General features: G+C 45.7%; 1 protein-coding gene across 1 annotated transcript in view; it reads right to left on the reverse strand.

The window, feature by feature from the left end:
- LOC309398197 (macrophage mannose receptor 1-like) overlaps nucleotides 1–18,803 on the reverse strand; it is a gene marked incomplete at its 3' end in the record, with an annotated part of 55,066 nt that extends 36,263 nt beyond the window's left edge. Inside the window, exons 1-4 of the mRNA XM_081964854.1 lie at nucleotides 18,676–18,803; nucleotides 15,262–15,425; nucleotides 14,263–14,372; nucleotides 13,734–13,846 (exon numbers count right to left, since the gene is read on the reverse strand). Of these exons, the coding sequence (XP_081820980.1) occupies nucleotides 13,734–13,846; nucleotides 14,263–14,372; nucleotides 15,262–15,425; nucleotides 18,676–18,742 (454 nt within the window). The 5' untranslated portion in view covers nucleotides 18,743–18,803. The remainder of the gene's footprint in view (nucleotides 1–13,733; nucleotides 13,847–14,262; nucleotides 14,373–15,261; nucleotides 15,426–18,675) is intronic.
- Nucleotides 18,804–21,524: the final 2,721 nt, after the last annotated feature.

Below are 21,524 nucleotides of genomic sequence, written 5' to 3' on the forward strand. Positions count from 1 at the left end.
TTTTGGAAGAGTTAAAAATGACTTTAAATTAGTGTCTTTTTTTTTTAAAGACAGTAATCGGGCCATATTATAGAGAAGGAAAACCTACAAGAATATAGTTTAAATGAGGGTTCCATTTCAAATGAATTTTATTTCAACCCCAAGGGAAAGTATAAATCTTAATCCTAACAGAGTCTTAGAAACCAAGTAATATTTTAATTAAATTCTATTTGAGAAAATTGTATACATTTAAAAAATAGATATAACTTTATAAAAAACAAGGTAAGTTGTGGGATCATTTGGCATTTGAGGCTTATGATATGGTTATAAAATAGATGCTTCAACATGTTTCATATTCATTGAGAAAGAAAACAAAGTGCAAAGAATGGTAATGTAGTATATAGATATTAATATAAAGAGAAGATTGCTTGGAAGAAGGAAATAAGAATTCAACATAATATTCACTTAACTAAACGGAAACTAAATACATTAGGATGGAATTGGGGAAATTTTCACGAATATAGCATCATGATAAAATTTAGTAAAATATACTATCAAGAGTTTTAAAAGTCAAAATTAGTAGGATTTTTTGTATTTTTCATAGACTATATACAAACAATAATTTAACATTTAAAATATGTTGGTAGAGTTCAAACCCTTCCAATTATCTAGGAATTAATATTACGAAAATTAACAAGTTGTTTAATAGTAACTTTACTCCAGTGAGGAAGATTTTTTTAAAAAACAAGGAATGAAACTCTGAAATAAGAGATATTTAAAGACACTAGGTTCAATTGCAACAGTTAAAACAAAGTCTTTCTTTCTTTCTTTTTTACTTCAAATTATTCTAGCATAAGTACCAAATAAAATATTAATGCTAGGGCAAAGAAAATGGGAAATTTCTTTTTTCCATACTAAAAAATTAAAACTTTCCAGAGGGAATACATACTGACCCAGAAACAGTGTATATGAGGCATGTCTCTCTAAAATTATATTATCAAGCAGCATGTTGGGTCAAAAGCCAGGTTTTGACCATCATTCTAAAAGTGTTCAGGGTTGGGAACAATGGCATGTTGGGGGCAAGAAGGAGATCTGTCAAAAGATCATTTCACTATGTAAAAAATATGTAGTGGAGTTATAAATAGATTGCCATTTGTCTTAGCTACCATGGCTTCAACTTATACAGGAAAGATCTCAAAATTAATAGACTATTACTCAAATTGAATTTATTGGACCCACCTCAATTTTGAAATACAAAGTGGGGGGAGCAGAGTTAGGAAAATAAATACATGAATACAGATGAAGTGCCAAAGAGCATATAAATCTGGTTTCCATATGATCAGATTTCATGCAAAATTGCAGTGGAAGCTGGCATATTGATGTTCAATTAAAATAATACAAATATTGCATAATTACTTATCAAAACATTGGAAAAACTGCAATGAGAAGGGACTTTTTTTCATATGTGTCCAGAGTTGAATGACCATTGCCTTACCTGAACGGTCGTTCTCTGGGCGCTGCGGGAGAGTCCAAGCATGGATTAAATTCAGTCTATTCGCCCAAGAATTGAGTTAATTTTCTTAGCCACGCTTCCTCTCCTCATTGAGGACCAGTACAAAAACGAAGGCGTTGGTCTATGATGGACGTGTCCAGTCTTGTTAAAAATGTCTTTGCTCCACACAGTCTGATGCGATCTAGTAGAGAAGGAGTAAACCCCAGGGCGGGGTTGGACTCTCCCACAGCGCCCAGAGAACGACCGTTCAGGTAAGCCAACGGTCATTCTCCTGTGCGCTGCTTGGAGAGTCCAAGCATGGGACATACCCAAGCTATGAAGTCCCAGGGAGGGAAACAGAAACGTCCAAAGTGCGCGGAGTCGCTACAACCGTTGTAACACCCTCCTCCCAAAGGAAGCCTTGGCTGTGGCGTAGGAGTCAATGCGATAATGTTTAATGAATAAGGTTGGAGATGCCCATGTGACCGCCCTGCATATTTCCTCCACGAAAGCCTGCGTTGCCCACGCGGCCGTGGTGGCGGCACTCCTCATAGAATGAGCTGTTATTCTAGGTGGTACTGCCTTACCCTGCTGTAGGTAGGCCAACTTAATACAAGCCCTCAGCCAGTGACCGATCGTAGAAGGGGAGACTTTCTGTCCCATGGTGCCTGGCTGAAAGGAAATGAAGAGTGAAAAAACCCTCCGTTCTTTTGATGTATCTGCGAACCGTCCTCCAAACGTCTAGCTTGTGCCAGGTTCGTTCCTTGGGATGCTGAGGGTGAGGACAGAAGTTAAGGAGTACCATTTCTTGAAATCCTCATGAATCGAGAGAGCTGCCAACTCCAACACCCTCCTGGCCCATGTAATAGCAATAAGAAAAACGGTTTTCAAGGTCAAGTGCCGAAGGCCATATTGGCTCGAATGGAGTCTTGGTCAGGGCCCTGAGAACAAGGGGGAGGTCCCATGTGGGGAACCTGTGAACAATAGGCTGATGTAAGTTGGAAGCCCCTTTTAGGAAGCTTTTCACCTGAGGATGCTGCCCCAAGGACACTGAAGAATGTCTAGTTAAGATGGTGGACAGGGCAGCAACTTGACGGCGAAGTGTGTTGGGGGACAAACCCTTGTCCAACCCCTCCTGCTGTGGCATGGTAGCTGAGACCATGATGAGGTCATGAGTCCGGCACCAGGTAGCGAAGGCGGTCCAGGTGGCATCATAAATTCGAGTCGTGGAAGGTCGACGTGATCCTTGTATGGTATGAATGACCTTGTCAGACAGATTGTCTTTCCACAGGAGTTCCCCTCAAGTGCCAGACGGCCAACTGAAGCCAGCTATGATCCGGATGCACTATGGCCCCCTGGCTGAGGGAGAGCAGCTCCTGAGGTATCCTCCATGGTCTGCAAATGGAGAGGCTGACAAGGTCCACATACCAGGATCTCCTGGGCCAGTAAGGTGTGAAGAGGAGAACCTCTGCTTCCTCTGCCAGAATCTTCTGGACTACCTGCCGGATGAGAGGCAGCGGTGGGAAGCTGTACAAGAGGCCTCTTGGCCAGCGGCAGTGCAGGGCATCGGTCCCTTCTGCTTGCGGAGTGGCATACCTTGAGAAGAACCTTGGGAGTTGAGAGTTGGCTAGACTGGCGAACAGATCGATCACTGGTAGGCCGAACCTGACCGTGATCTGATGGAAGGTTTCCTGATGAAGACGCCATTCCGTGTTGTAGAAGCTCGTCCGGCTCAGCCAGTCCACCCTCACATTGTCCACTCCCAAGATGTGGTCCGCTTGTAGGGAGGCCAGATGACGTTTGGCCCACCTCCCTAGCGTCTCTGCTTCCGCCATGAAGACCTTGGACCTGGTACCCCCCTGGCGGTTTATGTGGCCGTTCGTTGCTATGTTGTCTGTAAGTAGCAACACATGGCGGCACACAATGTCCCTCCGAAAATGGTGCAAGGCTAGCTTGGCCACCCGTAACTCTAACAAGTTTATGCTCTGTGCTGCCTCTCTCTGCGACCACTTGCCTTGAGTCACTTGCTCCTGAAAGTGAGCTCCCCATCCTTGGAGACTCGCGTCGGTCATGACTACCAGCCGGTCTGGCTCTCTGAAGAGACAACCCTTTGTTACTGCTCGCAATTCCCACCACCGAAGGGACTGTTTTACCTTCAGGGGTAGCTTGACACGCCTGGGAGAGTTGCTGGCCTTCGCCCTCTGGATGGGAAGGAGGAACCATTGTAGTTTGCATGCGTGCAGACGTGCCCATAGAACTATGTTTATGCAAGAAATCATAAGTCCCAGAAGTTTAGACTGTGGATGCCAGCTGGTTCACTCTCGCAATCTGTGCACGGGTTGTGAGGTTGCATCTGCAGTCCAGAGACAAGAACATTTTGAATCTATCAGCGCACCGAGATGCAATATGCGGGTGGACGGCGTTAGCTGACTCTTTCCCAGTTCACCGAGAACCCGTAATGATGTAGAGTGGAGATGGAGTATTGAACATCTCTGACGGCTTGGTCGGACGACGCTGATTGAATCAAGTTGTCGTCCAGGTAGCAGAGTAGCCGTATTGGACGGGAGCACAGGTAGGCCGCTACCACCGCCAATATCTTTGTGAAAACCCTTGGTGCGGACGACAAGCCAAATGGGAGAGCCCTGTATTGGTAGTGCCTGCCGTCATAGTGGAACCTGAGAAACTTCCTGGGAGACCTGCGGATGGGGATGTGCAGGTATGCTTCCTTCAGGTCTATAGAGGTCAAACTGTCCCCTCGTCTGTTGCAAACCAGGATGGTCTGTAGGAATTGCATCTTGAAACGATTGTAGGCCAGATGTCGATTTAGAGCTTTGAGGTGCAAGATGGCCCTCCACCTCCCCGGAGCTTTTGGGGACAAGGAATAGAATGGAGTAGAACCCCTTGTTTTCTTGCTCTATGGGAACTGGCTCTATGGTGTTTATCTGTAATAGATGTTGAATCTCCGCCTGCATGTGTTCCCTCTTGGGAAGGGATGTGGGGACGGGACACTGGACAAAGGTCCTCGGGGGAAGGGATAGGAACTTTAGAGTCAGGCCGTTCTTGACTGTGTTGAGGACCCACATGTCTGTGGAGATCAACTCCCAATGGGAGGCGTATAGTTGGAGATGACCGCCTATGGAAGGATCTTGTTGGTGGTCACTTGGACCTGCGGTAGGAGAGGTTGTTGGAACCCCCGTGAAAGGGGCAACAAAAGGGCTGTTGTTGCTGTCAGCCCTAAAATTTGTTCTATCTTACCCACGGTCATTGGTCTAGGGGTAAGATCTCTGATAAGAGGTTCCCGCACCTGAGAAATCAGTCCTTTGAAATGGCTGCCTCCGAAAGAATGAACCCCACTTCTTATCTGACTCAGGGCGGAGGAGAGCGGAGGAAGAGCGGAGGAGAGTGGAGGAGCGACGGCAGAGGCTCTCAGCGCTGGTGGCCTGGTAGGAGGAGGGTGGCTCTCAACGCTGGAGGCCGGACAGGAATCAGGGGGCCTGCTGGTGGCTAGCAGGAGACTTTCAGTGCCAGAGGTCTGGCAGGAGAACCATCTGCCTCCTGCTGGCCGCCTACCTCGTTTTGACCATCTGCCCCCTGCTGACCACCTACTAACCATCTGCCCCCTGCTTACCACCTATTTACCACCCACTGACCATCTGCCCCCCTGCTTACTATTTAATGACCATCTGCCCCCTGCTTACCACCTATTGACCATCTGCCCCCTGCTGACCACCTACTAACCACCTATCATTATTTACCATCTGCAGACTATCTGACTAGCTCACCATCCCCACCTAGGACTTTGGCCTCTCGGCACCTGACTGGTCCAGCTTACCACCTGTACCCAAGCTCCGGCTTTCTGTATCTTACTGGATTTAGTGCATTATGTACTATATATTATAACAACTGTAGCACCCTTAATCGATCTGAGGCCCTGCTGAATTATGGTCTATCATATACTCGAGGGCAGACCTGATCTTACTGCGGGAGTCCCCCCTCTCGCAAGTATGGCCCTCCGCCCTTTCGAGGGCCCACCTTGATGAGGGATTTATCAATCCAGAGAGGTGGAGGAAGCGAAAACTTAGGGGGGTTTTAATGAAATGTTATATACATATTTTAGTGGGTCCCAGGGTGGGGGGTGGGGTTAGTCAGTCCGAGGGAGGGGCTAGTGCCAGGCCGACAGGTGAGGTTGGTAGGGGAGCGAGCGGAGCTACGGAGGGGAGGAGGAATAGCGATATTCCAGTAGAGGGTCTTGTCATCCCAACGGTCGTGGGGAGGGGTAGATGCGGGGGCAGACGAAGATCTTGTTGCCGGTTGGGAGACCGCGGTCGTTGGACACGACCGGTCATCTGTCCCAACCCCCGCACTCTAGGTGGCCAGGACTTACAGAGCCAGGGCCTGAGGCTGATGTTGTGCAACGCAAGGTCTGTTGTCAATAAGGCCACCCTCATTAATGATTTGGTTTCGGAGGGGGAGCCGGACCTTGCAGGGATTCAAAGACCTGGTTGGGCCATGAGGGGGGTCTCCCCCTCATGCAAATGTGCCAACCGGGGTACCATGCATTTCATCAGCCTCGGGCCCTGGGTAGGGGTGGCGGGGTAGCGGTTATTGTAAGGGAAGGTCTGGAGCCGAGAGAGTTCACTGTGCCACAGATATCCGGGTGTGAGTCCCTATGCGTGAACTGGGGCCCAGGGAAACAGTTGGGCTTGCTGATTGTATACTTGGCTCCTCGCTATGCATCAGCGGCCCTGCCAGAGCTCCTCGAGGTGATCGCCGAGATGGCGGTTGAGACCCCCAAGCTATTGATTATGGGGGATTTCAACCTGCAGTCGACAGGGGGATCATCCGAGGTGGTTCGGGAGTTCATGGCTTCCATGACAGCCATGGACCTGACCCAAATAATTCAGGGCCCCACACACGAGGGAGGCCACACGCTGGACCTTATTTTTGTCTCTGACCAGTGGAGGAGTGATCTGGGAGTAGAGGAATTAGTTATTACACCCCTGTCATGGTCAGATCACTCACTTCTCCGGCTCGACTTCCCGAGCGCTACTCCCCATCGCGGGGAGGCGGAACCGGAATGTCCTAGATCAGCGATGGCGAACCTTTTTTGGCTCGCGTGCCATATGTGGGGGGAGCTCGGGGGGGTCGTGTGCGGGCGTGCTGCACCCATAATGCAACACGCCCCCCAGTGCGCATGCGCGCACAACGCGCCCATTTTTGCACGCTTTTTTCGCCCTCCCCAGGCTCCAGAGGCTTTATAGGAGCCTGGGGAGGGTGAAAAGAGCCTCCCCCGGCCCCTGGAGGCTTCAGGGAACGTCCGGAGGCTTCCCTGAAGCCTTCAGAACACTTAAAACCACCCTCCGAGCAACCCGGAAGTGACTTCTGGGTTGTTCGGATGGTCGTTTTAAGAGCTCTGAAGGCTTCAGGGAAGCCTCGGGACGGTCCCTGAACAGGCACGAGACATGCGTCTCGATCGCCCGGGCTCGGATCGCCTCCGCCGCGTGGCGCCTCGGGCACGGCGTCCTTGTACCGCTCCGCCCAGCCCCTGCGCACTCGCCAGCGCACTCGCCAGCCGCCTCGATCCCTTGCGCCACTCCGCCCAGCCTCTGCGTGCTCGCCCGGCCTTCACATCGCTGCCGCCGCCGCCAGGACAGGCTCGGCCAAAGGGAAGTCCGTCAGGCATCGGAGGCCTGACGGACTTCCCTTCAGCCGAGCCCGTCCTGGCGGCGGCGGCGGCGGTGATGTGAAGGCCGGGCGAGCGCGCACTCGCCAGCCGCCTCGATCCCTTGCGCCGCTCCGCCCAGCCTCTGCGCGCTCGCCCGGCCTTCACATCGCTGCCGCCGCCGCCAGGACAGGCTCGGCCAAAGGGAAGTCCGTCAGGCATCGCCGCCGCGGAGGCCTGACGGACTTCCCTTCGGCCGAGCCCGTCCTGGCGGCGGCGGCGGCGGCAGCGATGTGAAGGCCGGGCGAGCGCGCAGAGGCTGGGCAGAGCAGCGCAAGGGATCGAGGCGGCTGGCGAGTGCACGCTCGCCCGGCCTTCACATCGCTGCCGCCACCGCCGCCGCTAGGACGGAGCGGCGCAAGGGATCGAGGCGGCTGGCGAGTGCGCTGGCGAGTGCGCAGAGCCTGGGCGGAGCGGTACATGGACGCCGGGCCCGAGGCCCACGCGGCGGAGGCAATCCGAGCCCGAGCGATCGAGACACACGTCTCGTGTCTGTTCAGGGACCGTCCCAAGGCTTCCCTGAAGCCTTCAGAGCTCTTAAAACGACCATCAAAGTCACCCGGAAGTCACGCCGCCCTCGCCTCCTCCTCCTCCTCTAGCCGCGCCACGTCAGGCAGGCTGCGCAGCCGCCTCGATCCCAGCCTTAGGCGGCGCCGCGCCACGCTCAATAGTCGCAACTCAGCTGCCTGCCGCTTTTCCCCTCCTTTGTCTCCCAGCCGGGGTGGCCCGCCGCCGAGTTGCGACTATTGCCGCCGCTGCTACTGCCGTTCACAGGACCCGCCTCTCACCCTCTTCCTCCAGTCAGCAGGCTCTGATTCATTTGCTGCCTGCCAGGCCCTGGCGCCGCGTTCGAGCCAGAGGGGGAAAGGAGGAGGAGAAGGAGGACAACAAAGCCCCCTTCACTTTCCCCGTCCCCCCCCTTTCGGCTTAATCCTTGCGACGCCCGCGCAAAGCCCCGAGGGGACGGATTCCTGTGCAGGACACATGGCAGGAAAGCCATAGAGTCCCCCCTCCCTCAGCCGTCCAGACGGTCCCTGAAGCCTTTGGAACGCTTAAAATGACGCTCCGAGCAACCCGGAAGTCACTTCCGGTTTGCTCGGAGGGTGGTTTTAAGCGTTCCGAAGGCTTCAGGGACGGTCCCTGAAGCCTCCGGGGGGGGGAGGCTCTTTTCGCCCTCCCCAGGCTCCTATAAAGCCTCTGGAGCCTGGGGAAGGCGAAAAATAGCTTTTAAAAAGGTCAACTCAGCTGGCCAGCGCCCGCATGCGCACTGGCCAGCTGACAGGGCAGAGCCTCGCGTGCCCTGAAAAATGGCTCCGCGTGCCACTTGTGGCACGCGTGCCATAGGTTCGCCATCACGGTCCTAGATGGTTCCGCCCCAGGCGCCTGATGGAACCTGATAGGTTCCAGACGGAGCTTGGGCCACTTCCTGTAGTCCTGACCCGCTCCCGGATGGAGGACCTGGTGGCCGCATGGAACAGTGCGGCTGCCGGGGCCTTAGACTGGGTTGCGCCTTTGCGGCCTCTCCGGTGGCAGCGATCCATCCAGGCCCCTTGGTTTACCGAGGAGCTGAGGGTGATGAAGCACCACAAGAGACGCCTAGAGAGCAGATGGAGATCTTCACGCTCTGAATCTGACCGAACACAGGTAAGAGCCTATTTACGGACCTACCTTGTGGCATTAAGAGTGGCCAAGCGTCAATATTGTGCCGCTCTTATTGCGTCCGCAGACAACTGCCCTGCCGCCCTGTTTCGGGTGACCCGCTCCCTCCTTTTACAGAGGCCGCGGGAAGCCCCCTTGCAGGGTAGAGCAGAGGAATTTGGGGAATATCTGCAGGACAAAATCGCTCAGATCCGCAGCGAGTGGGTCCCCTTCAGTGGTCTAGGAGGGACGCCGGGGGCGAGTCTTGAGGGACCATCCTGGGAGGAGTTTGACTCTTGTTACTGCCGAAGATATGGACAGGTTGCGTGGGCGACTGCGAGCCACTACATGTTTATTGGACCCGTGTCCCTCCTGGCTTATACTGGCATCCTGGGAGGTCACACGAGGCTGGCTCCAGGAGTTAGTCAACACCTCCTTGAGAGAGGGGTTCTTGCCAGCCGTCTTAAAAGAGGCGGTGGTGAGGCCACTACTCAAGAAGCCTTCCCTGGACCCAGCTATATTAGCTAACTATCGTCCTGTCTCCAACCTTTGCTTTTTGGCGAAGGTTGTAGAGAGTGTGGTGGCACAACAGTTCCCACGCCACTTGGAGGAAATTGATTATCTAGACCCACGCCAGTCCGGTTTCTGGCCCGGCCACAGCACGGAGACGGCTTTGGTCGCGTTGGTGGATGATCTCTGGAGGGCCAGAGATGGGGGTTGCTCCTCCATGCTGGTCCTATTAGACCTCTCGGCTGCTTTTGATACCATCGACCATGGTATCCTATTGCGTCGTCTAGAGGGGTTGGGGGTGAGGGGTACCGTTTTGCGGTGGTTCTCCTCCTACAACTCTGACCGAGCGCAATGTGTGCTGACGGGGGGGCAGAGGTCAACCCTGAGGCCGCTCACTTGTGGGGTGCCGCAGGGGTCGGTCCTCTCGCCTCTCCTTTTCAACACATATATGAAGCCGCTGGGTGAGATCATTCGTGGTTTTGGGGTCGAGTACCATCTGTACGCTGATGACACTCAGCTGTACATATCTACCCCGAACCACCCCAACGAGGCCGTCGAAATGATGTCCCGGTGCCTGGAGGCCGTACGGGTCTGGATGGGCAGTAACAGACTCAAGCTCAACCCCTCCAAGATGGAGTGGCTGTGGTTACCGGCACCCCGGTTCAACCAGTGGGTGCCATCACTGGCCATCGGGGGCGAACAGCTGGCCCCCGTGGAGAGGGCACGCAATTTGGGCGTCCTCCTGGATGCCCGGCTGTCAATGGATGACCATGTGACGGCCATGGCAAGGGGGGCGTTCCACCAGGTTCGCCTGGTGCGCCAATTGCGCCCCCTATTGGACCAGAGCGCCCTGCACACAGTCACCCATGCACTAGTGACGTCCCGACTGGACTATTGTAATGCCCTCTACATGGGGCTTCCCTTGAGATGCACCCGAAGGCTGCAGTTGGTCCAGAATGCAGCCGCGCGGGCAATTATGGGTGGTACTAGGTACTCTCATGTAACACCTCTCCTGCGTGGGCTGCACTGGCTACCTGTGGCTTTTCGGGTGCGTTTCAAGGTGTTGACTATCATCTTTAAAGCGCTCCATGGCACAGGACCTAGGTATTTGCGGGATCGCATCCTGCCCCATACATCCCTGCGGCCGATTCGCTCTCATAGGGAGGGACTCCTCCGGGTGCCGTCCACTAGGCAGTGCCAGCGGGCGACGCCCAGGAGTAGGGTCTTCTCTGTGATGGGCCCGACCCTCTGGAATGACCTCCCCCCCGATATTAGAATAACCACCGATCTCCGCTCCTTCCGTAAGAAGCTTAAGACCCACCTGTTCAAGTTAGCTGGCCTGGCCTAACTGTTCTGTGTCCCTCTAGCCTGCATTTTAAATTTTTAGGGGTAGGTTTTTTAGGTTGTTTTAATTTTTAATCATACTGTACAGCCTATTATTTAATCTGATTTTAGGGGTATCTAAAAATATTTAATTTTATATATTGTTTTTATTGTGTGGCCTGTACACCGCCCTGAGTCCCTTCGGGGAGAGGGGGCAGTCTATAAATTTAATAAAATTAAATTAAATTAAATTTAGTGGTGACAGGAAGCACTTTTCTCTTATCCTTGGTTTCAATTAAGAATTTTTCTAAGGGTTCCACAAACAATTGGCCGCCCTTGAAGGGGGCGGAGGCCAACTTCCATTTTGACTTCATGTCTGCCTGCCAGTGACGGAGCCACATCGGATGGCGTGAAGTCATGTTAGAGGCTAATGCCCGGGAGGCAAACTTGGCTGCATTGAGTGAAGCATCAGCTATTCTATAGCAGCAATGATTTTATTAATGTCATGCCTACACCTGGAACCTGCTGAGGGGGGATTAGATCTCAATTGCCTCAGCCACAGTAGCGAAGCTCTAGTGAAAAATGATGCTGAGGAGGAAGCCCTGATAGACCAAGCGGCCGCCTGGTGGGTCTTGTGGCAGGCTTTCTTTGCCTTTTTGTCCTCGGCTTTGAGACCCTCACGGAGGTCAGCCAGAAGGACAGAATTAGAAGTAAGTGATAAGATTGGGGTATCCACCTATGGAATTTGCAACAAATCATCTAGTTTGCTTTCCACAGAGTAAAGATTTTTATCTACCCGGCTGGGATTAGACAGGGAACCCGGTTGCGCCCACTGGCGCTGAATCACATTGACAAACATGTCCGGCGCTGGAACTAGTTCCTGTGCTGGAATGTTCTCATCAAAAAGCCCCTCCTTCAGATCCTGAGATCCAGAGGGGGTAGTGGTCCCTTGGGTGGTAATTCCCAATTGGGTGGAAGCTTTAGCCTTATGCAATATCAAGTTAAATATAGAAGGGCGGAATAAGCCAGGGAAGGCAGGTTTATCAGGAGGCGGATTCTCATCCTCTGAAATTTCCTGCTCCTATGCATTGTCTTCCTCTAGGATGGATTCCTCTGTGGCAATAGAGGTGCCTGGGGAAGGAGGACCCTGTACCTGATCCCCTTGGACAGGTTTCTGAGCCGTCTTGGCAGAAGTACCTCTGGAGGCCTGGAGCTTCTTTCGAATACCAGGCTCGATGCCTCTCTCAATGGCCTGTTCAATGGCCTTTTGCATCTCAGAGGACAGGTTGGGACCCTGATCCTCAAGGGGCTTGATGTCCCTGACCCTTCCCTACCAGCCTGTCGAGAGGAAACCAGATCCTCCTCAGCAATTGAGCAGGCAAATGGACATATTTCTTCCTGGATGGAAGAAGACTCTGGGTACCCCAGGGAAGCTGCAGGTGAAGAAGCCTGAAATCCCTCTTCCACTACTGGGGGAGGAATTATCCTCCCTTGGAGAGTCCTGGGGAAAAACCTCCTGAGTCTGGGGTAAGGGACTAGGATCCCTAGATGGCTGCCCAGATGAAAGGGACAGTCTTTGGGCCCTTTCAAAGGTCTTTTCTAAAACCCTATGCCTGCGGGCCTCAGCCTTGGATAAGGCCTTGCCACCTCTGGGGTTAGGGGTCCCCTTCCCTTTGCTGCCCTTGTTGCCCTTCTCCACCTCAGGTGGATCTGGCCTACTGTGTTTCGATGAGGGGTCTGGATGGTCCTCTGGCGCCCTCTTGCCTCTCTCAGCCATGATGTCTCACTCCTGCCGCCCCCGCGCTCACCAGCAGCCGCTGGACAAGCGCCCCAACGAACCTAGGCTCCGTCAGTTATGAACAGCCGAGAAGCCCCGAAGTCCTCCCAGCAGTACAACAGCAACCGTGTTTTCCTCCTGACTACAACAAATAAAAAAATAAAAAAATCTCTAACTAACTAGGAGAGTCCCAGTCTATTCACCCAAAAACTGAGGAACTCCCCAAAAACGCATCCGAACTGGGCTGGACTGAGTTCTGGACTGAATGAGGAGAGGAGGTGTGATTAAGAAAATCAACTCAGTCCTTGGGCGACTAGACTGAATTTAACCCATGCTTGGACTCTCCAAGCAGAGCACAGGAGAAAAAAAAATTCACCTTTCTAGAAGAAAATATTTGAAGAATTCAGAAAGATAATTAAACAAAGTTATTTTTGCAGTCCAGCAGTACCCTTGTGGGAGATAACTTTAAATTAAGCAAAAGGAACGTTATTACATTTATATTCCTAGCTGCTAATTCAGCAATTACTCAAAAGTGGGAATGTTTAGATAATTTATCACTGGGCAGTTGGCATAATTCATTACTCTTCTTGAAAATTCACTAATAAAATCCATATATTAAATTCACAGGAAAAAAAGGTGGATTTGATGAGACTGTCAAGAAGTAAACAGTAAAACATTTAAACCAAAAGACATGTAAATCATACACTCTGTGAACATGATAGAAGCAAGTATAGTTTGCAAAGATAGGAAGATAGACAGTTAACTAGTAAATGATGTAGGTGTAAAATAAATTTAGCTATATTTTCTTTCTTTTCTCCTGCCTTAATTTCTATGGCCTACTATTTCTTACATCTTCTATATTTTAATTTTGCTTATCCTGAAAAAAAGAATAGCATGATGTAGGCATATATAGAAGTTTTAGAACAAAGAATAGATTATACAAAGAATACTCTGTAATATACTTGATATGTGATTCCATCCATAATTCTTAACTAAATGGCTCCTATATCCACAATGTGTATCTTACATATTTACTAAATTTTCAATTATTTTGGTGTTTAAAGTTTATTTTACATGCTCATTACAAACTACCGGTCTTATCTACTGCTCTCATTTCTCACTGCACAATCTGCATATTATCATTGCTTTATTATTTATTCTGCTTTATTTCCTGATTCTAGTCCTCTCCAGTTATACTATTAGTTCACCAGATCAAATTTAACAGGACTAAAGTTCAAAACTATTATTCTCCCACAATAATTTAACATCCTAGAGAATAGGTAAAAACTTACCTGCAGATCGTTGACAGATCCAATGGGCTTTCGTATCACAATTGACGGCAACCAAGCTGTGTTTGGAAACTTTCACACAAGTATTTGGCTGAACTGGATTTGATAGTTGAAACCTTTCCAATTTAACAGAAATTAAATAAAAGAGAAACCAAATTGCTCTCTGTTTAAATTAGTCACACAGAGAATGTAACAAACTTTTTTCTTTAAGGCATCTGGTTCAAAAATCCAGCCATTTGGGCAGCCTAATTTATTTTGGTTCATTCGAAGCCATGTAACTCACAAACAAACAAATGTTCTCAATAAGGAAATCTTTATTATGTGATTATTTTTATTTTTAATAAATAATTAAAATATTTTGAAATTGCTTGCCAATACAAACAGCTGAGATATTTCTGCATATTTTAGTTTTCTCTTTCTTGTTTGAGTAATATCAAGACAAACAATGATCAAAAGACTAGAATACATAAAAGATGTTATATTCACATTTCAGTAAAATCAAATAAGACTGCTTTTCACAGTTAATCTTTACCAAGAACTTGCATTTGCCCGTGTGCCTTCTGACCATGAAAAGCTTTGAGTTTCTTCCAAATTATTCAATCCAATCCAAAAGTTGTCCAAAGGTAAATCTAAAATCCACTTCTACAAAATCAATAAATATTTAATAAATTTATATTTAAAATATCACATCTAACTACTACTTCTTTTACATCATACATCTCTCTTTTATTTATTTACTTTATTAAATGTATTGATCACTCATCTTACCACAAGGTAACTCAGATTGGTTTGCAGCATTAATATGGAGCTTGCATATTAATTTGTACTTGCATATAAACTGGATATATATTTGAGGTTGCTAACTGAACAGCTGAATCAACTGATCTGAACAGAACTGAACCAGAACAATTATTTTGATGTAGTCTGTTTGGACCAAAATACATACATTTTGTCTCGACCCAGACCCAAAATACTTAAGTTCTAGATAGAAACATGAGGGTTGTGTGTATGGAACAAGGCTATCAGAAATAGTGACTTGCACATTTGGGCTGAGGTATGGAAAGGGAGGTACTGGCAACATCAGAAAGTGAGAAATCAGTAGATTTGCTACAGTTACATTCTCATGCCATCCTTGAATTCAAGAACGGTATAAGCAATATCCTTGTTTTATCTCTCCTCATTGCACCATGCTCTGGTTACTTTCCCTTATGGCTACCGAAGCACAATATATCTAGCCAGGCTGCTTGCCTGCAATACGTTGAGGATTTGATGTATCAGATGGATATACCATACTTGAATTCAAGGACAGCAATGTCTAGCAACAGCCAAGAACAGGTAAAGAAAGTACTAGGAAGATCAGCAGATGAATAAAAGATCCAGTCTACTCTGACAAAGCCAGACATATAAGTTCTTTTAAAGCCCAAGCCAAAAGCGAGATGGGTGGCAAACAAATTTAATAAAAAAATTAAAAAGCAAATGAAATAAATAAAACATCATTACAGAGTGGCACACAAGTATTTTTTCAACTTACTTTTTCTTGAACATTGTTAAGTTTCACTAACTCTGTAGATGTATACCTCTTGCAAAACTTCAATGCTTCAGTCCAAGTCCCTTCCTGATTTTCTTCTAGACAATAACAAGTCCCATTCCAATAGTGCCAGCATGAGGCATCTGGACAAGTCAGTCTAAATCTGGCTTTAAGTGAAAAAATAAAGATATAGGAACTTGTATAATTATAATATTTTAGCTAAACTGAAAATCTCTTGCATTTCTACAATCTTTATTCCCCTGAAACAGCAAATGTTTAATTCCTCTAACCAGATTTTTAGTTAACTTTTCAGACAAGAAGAAAATTAATTTAAAAATATTGTGTTTAACACTTTATAATTGTTGTTTGCCTCTGAATTTACATACCTTTTTGACAAAATATAATTGTGACTTATAACAAAACATAGAAATATATATTTAAAAAGTATTGCAAAAATAGAAGAAAATTAGCATTCTTTAAAATTCAATGAGACTAGAAGACCTGGGTTTTCTTGTTCCTAGATGGTTTTAAAGACAGCCAGTTTGTGTAGTGGTTAAAGCATCACACTAGAAAGTGGGAGACCAAAATTTCTATTCCCCTTAGCCGCAAAGCCAGCTGAGAGACCGTGGATCCTTTGTTCCCTCTTAGACCCAGGAAGCAAGCAAAGGTAAACCTTTTCTCGAACCCTGCCAAGAAAACTACAGGAACTAAGGAAGACATTTCAAGGAGTCCACGCTGACTCAATGGATAGGAGAGCGCTTCCTACTTGTAAATAACAGCAATGGAATAATTGTGTCACATTTCATTTTATATCATAAGTGTACCCTTTCCTGGACTGAGCAACATTTCCCATGTCCTGATCACCTTGAATGTAGACTACAATATTGCAATAGGTTGCATATAGGGCTGCCCTTGAAGACATTTTGAAAGCTACAGGTGATCTAGAATGCAGCAATAAGAGCACTTCACAAGAGTCCTCTACTTACAACTGGTCACTTAGCAATTGTTTCAAGTTATGACAACCTAAAAAAAGACTTACAACCTGGATTTGGAGTTTCAGTGGTTGGAGCCCCTCCATGGTCACATGACTGAACTTCAGATGCTTGGCAACATGGCTGCATTTATAGCTGCTTGCAGTGTCCCGCGGACATGTGAACACATTTTACATAATGGTTCTGCTGAAAATCAGCACTTCCACTTCTTTAGCAAAACGCTGCTTCTAGCAAATCATTGGTTCACTTAACAACTGTGGTATTTGCTTAATGACTGCCACAAAAACATTGTAAAATCGAGTTGTCTGTTTTAAGTCTGTTTTACGACTATTACGACTGTAAAATAGTCCATTTTACGATTAGAACAACATATAATCGTAATGGATAGGCTCCATTTAGTCATTTGTGTTGAGGATTACTTGAATGTCAATTTAACACAGCTGCTGCATGAATTACATTTATGATCACTAGGTTTCCAGTGCAATGCAATGTGCTGGTTACCTACTACTAAGGTTACAGATACGATATAAATCTTAAGTTACTTTCTTTATTCCATTGCCTCTGCCTAATTTGTAAGCTCTTAACAGTTGGCGTGGTCTGGAATGGCACCTATCACAAAACACCATCTCTCTGTTCCAGCAGCTGCTCATTGGAACATCATTCGTTCAGAGTTTTAAACTTTATTAAACTTTTATTCGTGCAAGCTGGAAGACCTGGATTTTCCCAAACATTTTGATCTAGGACAGGGTATATCCACAGTGGAATAGTTTTTGTAAACTTATGTTTATTCTTGATTATAACCATCTTTTGTTGTTTTTAAACATTTTGGATCGTTTTTTTCATGCTAGCCAGAATCAGTGATGAGATAGCTGGCCCTAGAAATTCAAATAATAAATAAAATTGCATTTAAAACCCATGCAATTTAATTTAGCTATGACTATTTTTGTATGTGTACCTCAGTGGGGAATAAATGTAATTATGTTCCTTGGACACATCTCAATATTTAATACCAGGGGTATCTTGATTCATACTGATTAAAATTGCAAGATTGAAAATAGTGACCAGGGAATTCCCATCGTTCCCTTTATTCTGGATCCAGGTATTGTGTGAGGAATATGCAGAGACAAGATGCCTTATTCCTTTTCTATACATAACTGCATTCATCTTGCTCCTTTGATTTTGTCTGAGAATGCTTAGATAAATATTGTCTTCCTCATTAACACTATAGCACAGAAATCTGCAGAAATCAGAAGACTTACATGCAATCCTGGATTCATACACATTGATTGTACTTAAATAGTCAGAATTTCTCCTGAGATTTTCAAATATCCGCAGGTGAATATCATCATAATACATTGTAGTATTTTAAAATATTAGAAGCACTTATAGGAGAGGTGTAGGAGACCATTTATTGTACCTGGACAAAAGTAGAGGGCAATCTGCTCTCTAGAACTGCCTTAAGGCTGCTCAATTCCTTTTTTTCTATTTTTAAAGGCCCCGTTTACCATTATTGCTGAAAACTTGTCACTACAGTCCATACACTATATCCATTTTCAAATATATGTGGGGTGTATTTTTAAAACATATGTGATTTCTACTCACAACTCAGTTTCAGTGGCAATGAGTGCACTCTTGGGAGAGTTGAGGTTAGGAGTATAACATAATAGAGAAAAGTGTTTATTTATTCTTTAAAAATAACCAAAAAAGAAACAATACACAAAGTTTCGTGTGTACAGTAACTATAATGAAAATACATTTTCAAAACAAATTACATATAAAAAGTTCTTAAAATGATAGTTGGGTTATATAGATGGATTAGAAATTAAAATATACACACTTGGATATAATTTACATTAAGTAAATATATAAATAGAATTGTAAGAGTTAATTGCTATAATGAGGTATATACTTTATTCTGTTATTTTTCCTATTGTGCTTTTTTATTTTTTTAAAAGCATGTTTTCATGTCATGAAGAAAATTTATGTGGACACATAAATAGGAATAATAAAACGCACAGGAGTCAAAAATGACCGGATGATACATCATTGATCAATAATCTCTCACAAAAAGTAAGCATATATTATTATATTATGAAAATATATATTATTTTCATTAATTTAAAGATATTTAATGTAAAGAGATTTTTTTTGATGACCTATTTCTCCCAAAGTAAAATTGTATTGAATATTTCCTTGTAAACATTTATAGATTTGGGGGGAGGGGGAAGGAGAGCGTTACTGAGATTCCAGCTGACATCTGACTTAATCCTTCAATTACTGCCTATTAATTACTCCTGTTTTCTCAGAGGTAGATTTTATACTCTCTCCAGCAAGGTTTCCTTTTGGGAAAGGGACACAGACCCAGCTGGTTACTCCTTATACAGACATCCACAGAATCCGAATTACACTTTCAGGCTGTTTTTACCTTCATCATCCCAAGTTGCAACCCACTGCATTTGCCACAACCCAATCAAGGCCAGCAAAGCCCACATCCCACCGTTTCCTCAGTGAAAACCCGAAGCTTCGCCCGGCCTTTCTGACTCGATGGCCGTGTCCGCGCGAGCGCTCAGCTGGCGGTCTCCCACGAGTAGAGCCCCCCCGGGGGTGCGCATGCGCAGAGATTTCTGTAAAATTGGGATGTTGCGCGTGGCCTGCAAAACTTACTGTTTGCCCCGCTTTCTTCTGCAATAACCCCCTCCCCCCAATCGCGTTGCGCTCACGAAGGTCTTTCAAAAAAATCCCCACCTCATGTTTATTATTCTCTCCTTGGAAAAGCTCCCGTCGCTTCCGATCCTTAAAGGGCAAAATGTCGTTATAGGCTGTTCATGAGTGATCAAATTGTCAGCATTCTCGACGCTTCCAAAAATAAAACATGTCAAATATCTATGGAGGTTCTCAGTCATGCAGGTCATGGTTGTCCCGAAGGTGCCTTTTTTTCAAGAGGTAACTGGACTTAATAGTTTTTCTTTGAAGACGGTCTGACTGGATGGTGGGGAATGCAAGGAGTACAAATCCTTCTATTCCCCACCATCCAGCCAGAGCTGAAGAAGCTTCTTGGATGAGAAGCAAAAGGTCTTCAAAGAAAAAAACAAAGTCCAGTTGCCTCCTTAAAAGGCACCTTTGGGACATCTGTCAAATACCTGCCTGCATTCCTATTATTATTTCCCTTTTCAGATGCACCTCCCCGCCCATTGTTTAGAAGTTTTAGGATCAACAGAGGGATAGAATCAAGATCACGTGAAGTGTTAATACCACTTTATAATGCTTTGGTAAGGCCACACTTGAAATATTGCATTCAGTTATGGTCACCATGATGTAGAAAAGATGTGGAGACTCTAGAAAGAGTGCAGAGAAAAGCAACAAAGTTGATTAGGGGACTGGAGACTAAAACATATGAAGAACGGTTGCAGGAACTGTGTATGCTTAGTTTAATGAGAAGAAGGACGGGGGAGACATGATAGCAGTGTTCCAATATCTCAGGGGTTGCCACAAAGAAGAGGGAGTCAAACTATTCTCCAAGGCACCTGAGGGTAGAACAAGAAGCAATGGGTGGAAACTAATCAAGGAGAGAAGCAACTTAGAACTGAGGAGAAATTTCCTGACAGTTAGAACAATTAATCAGTGGAACAGCTTGCCTCCAGAAGTTGTGAATGCCCCAGCACTGGAAGTCTTTAAGAAGATGTTGGATAGCCATTTGTCTGAAACGGTATAAGGTTTCCTGCCTAGGCAGGGGGTTGGACTAGAAGACCTCCAAGGTCCCTTCCAACTCTGCTATTGTATTGTATTGATTGTAGTTTTAGGATTTTATTTGGTTTTTGCTTTAGCTAAATGGTAATGGTTGCTGATTAAAATTTTAAATGTGCTGCCTATCACATCCAAAAATATAGAGGTCTGTTTTCATCTGTGTTTCCTCACAAGGGAAAACACATGGACTTCCCAAGTTCTAGCAAAATGGATAAAATAATTTCCACAATATGGTTTTGATCTGTTTTTCTTGGTGGTTGCCTTGGAATACTAATAGTAAAGACCACTTGTGTTGGATTGGGTAATGGATAGGTACACACAGGCTTAACGGTAACAACAGCTCTTTATTAAGTACAAGTGAGAACAATCCAAGGTTGAGTCTGACAGCAGCCCTTTTATAGGGAGCTGTCAGACCCTTCGACCAATAGGATTAAACCTCTGTTCCCGCTGGAACAGAGGACCTTGGTGGAAACCACTATAGTTAGAACAAGTATCTAACACCATGTGTTCTGACTTTATTTCTTTAGTTGTAATAAGAGTTCTAAGCAGGCTTTGTTTTTACAAATTAAGTTAAAATAAGTGTGCAGAAACCACAAAACTGAGTATTAAAGAATAGTTGCAATCAACAATGTGGTCCCACCCGCTCATTTTAAAAATTCTAATATTGGTATGCTTGGGAAAACTTAATTGTTTCATTCACAATTACCTAATTATGTGTAGTTTAGTTTTAATGTGAAATCATTAATATTTTTATTAGCCCACACTTTGCTTTCAAATTGCTAGCCAGAAAATCAATTAGCTTTATATAAAATATATTAACAATAATGAACAAAGACTGAACCATAATAATAATAACTAGGCATATGCTTTTCTCTAGAAAGTATTCTGATCATAACAAACCAAGGATCTCTGCACATTTTGTTTTTTTAGACTGACATTTTCACAGTGAAGCATAATAAACGCTGATATCAATCCTTTGTGCAATACAGCAATCTGTTATTTTTATGCAAATTGCCAGGAACATCTGCCTTTACTTTCCACGCAATTTAATAGATTAATAACAGCCTTGATTTTATATTTTGTTCCTGGAGTATTCTATAGAATATATAATTATTTTCTACATTTGTATACAACTGTTATACCACTTATGCAAGCAAGTTTATATTATATTATTATTACTTACAATCTTACAATTGAGAAAGAGCATGAAACAAATAAAAAGGAATAGAGCAAAGGCCAAAAAAATTAAACAAATTCAGATGCTGAAATTTGGGTTCATAGAAACAGAGTTGGGAGTTAGCATTTAGCTACTGAATACAGCCTCCTATTTTATGTAAAATCCAAATATAAATAAAAGCATTCATGAAAGTATTGATGAATGAACACTGTGTTTGAATATACCCAGGTGAATGGGAGAATATTATGTCTCAGGTTGTACTGTCCAACTAATCTTAACATTTGGAAGTTTTTTCCCCCTAACATTTAACCAGAATCACCTTCTCAGAACATGAATCTATAATTCTGTGTCTT

The sequence above is a fragment of the Natrix helvetica genome (assembly GCF_964273705.1).
Source record: "Natrix helvetica genome assembly, chromosome: 1".
Classification (NCBI taxonomy): Eukaryota; Metazoa; Chordata; class Lepidosauria; order Squamata; family Natricidae; genus Natrix; species Natrix helvetica.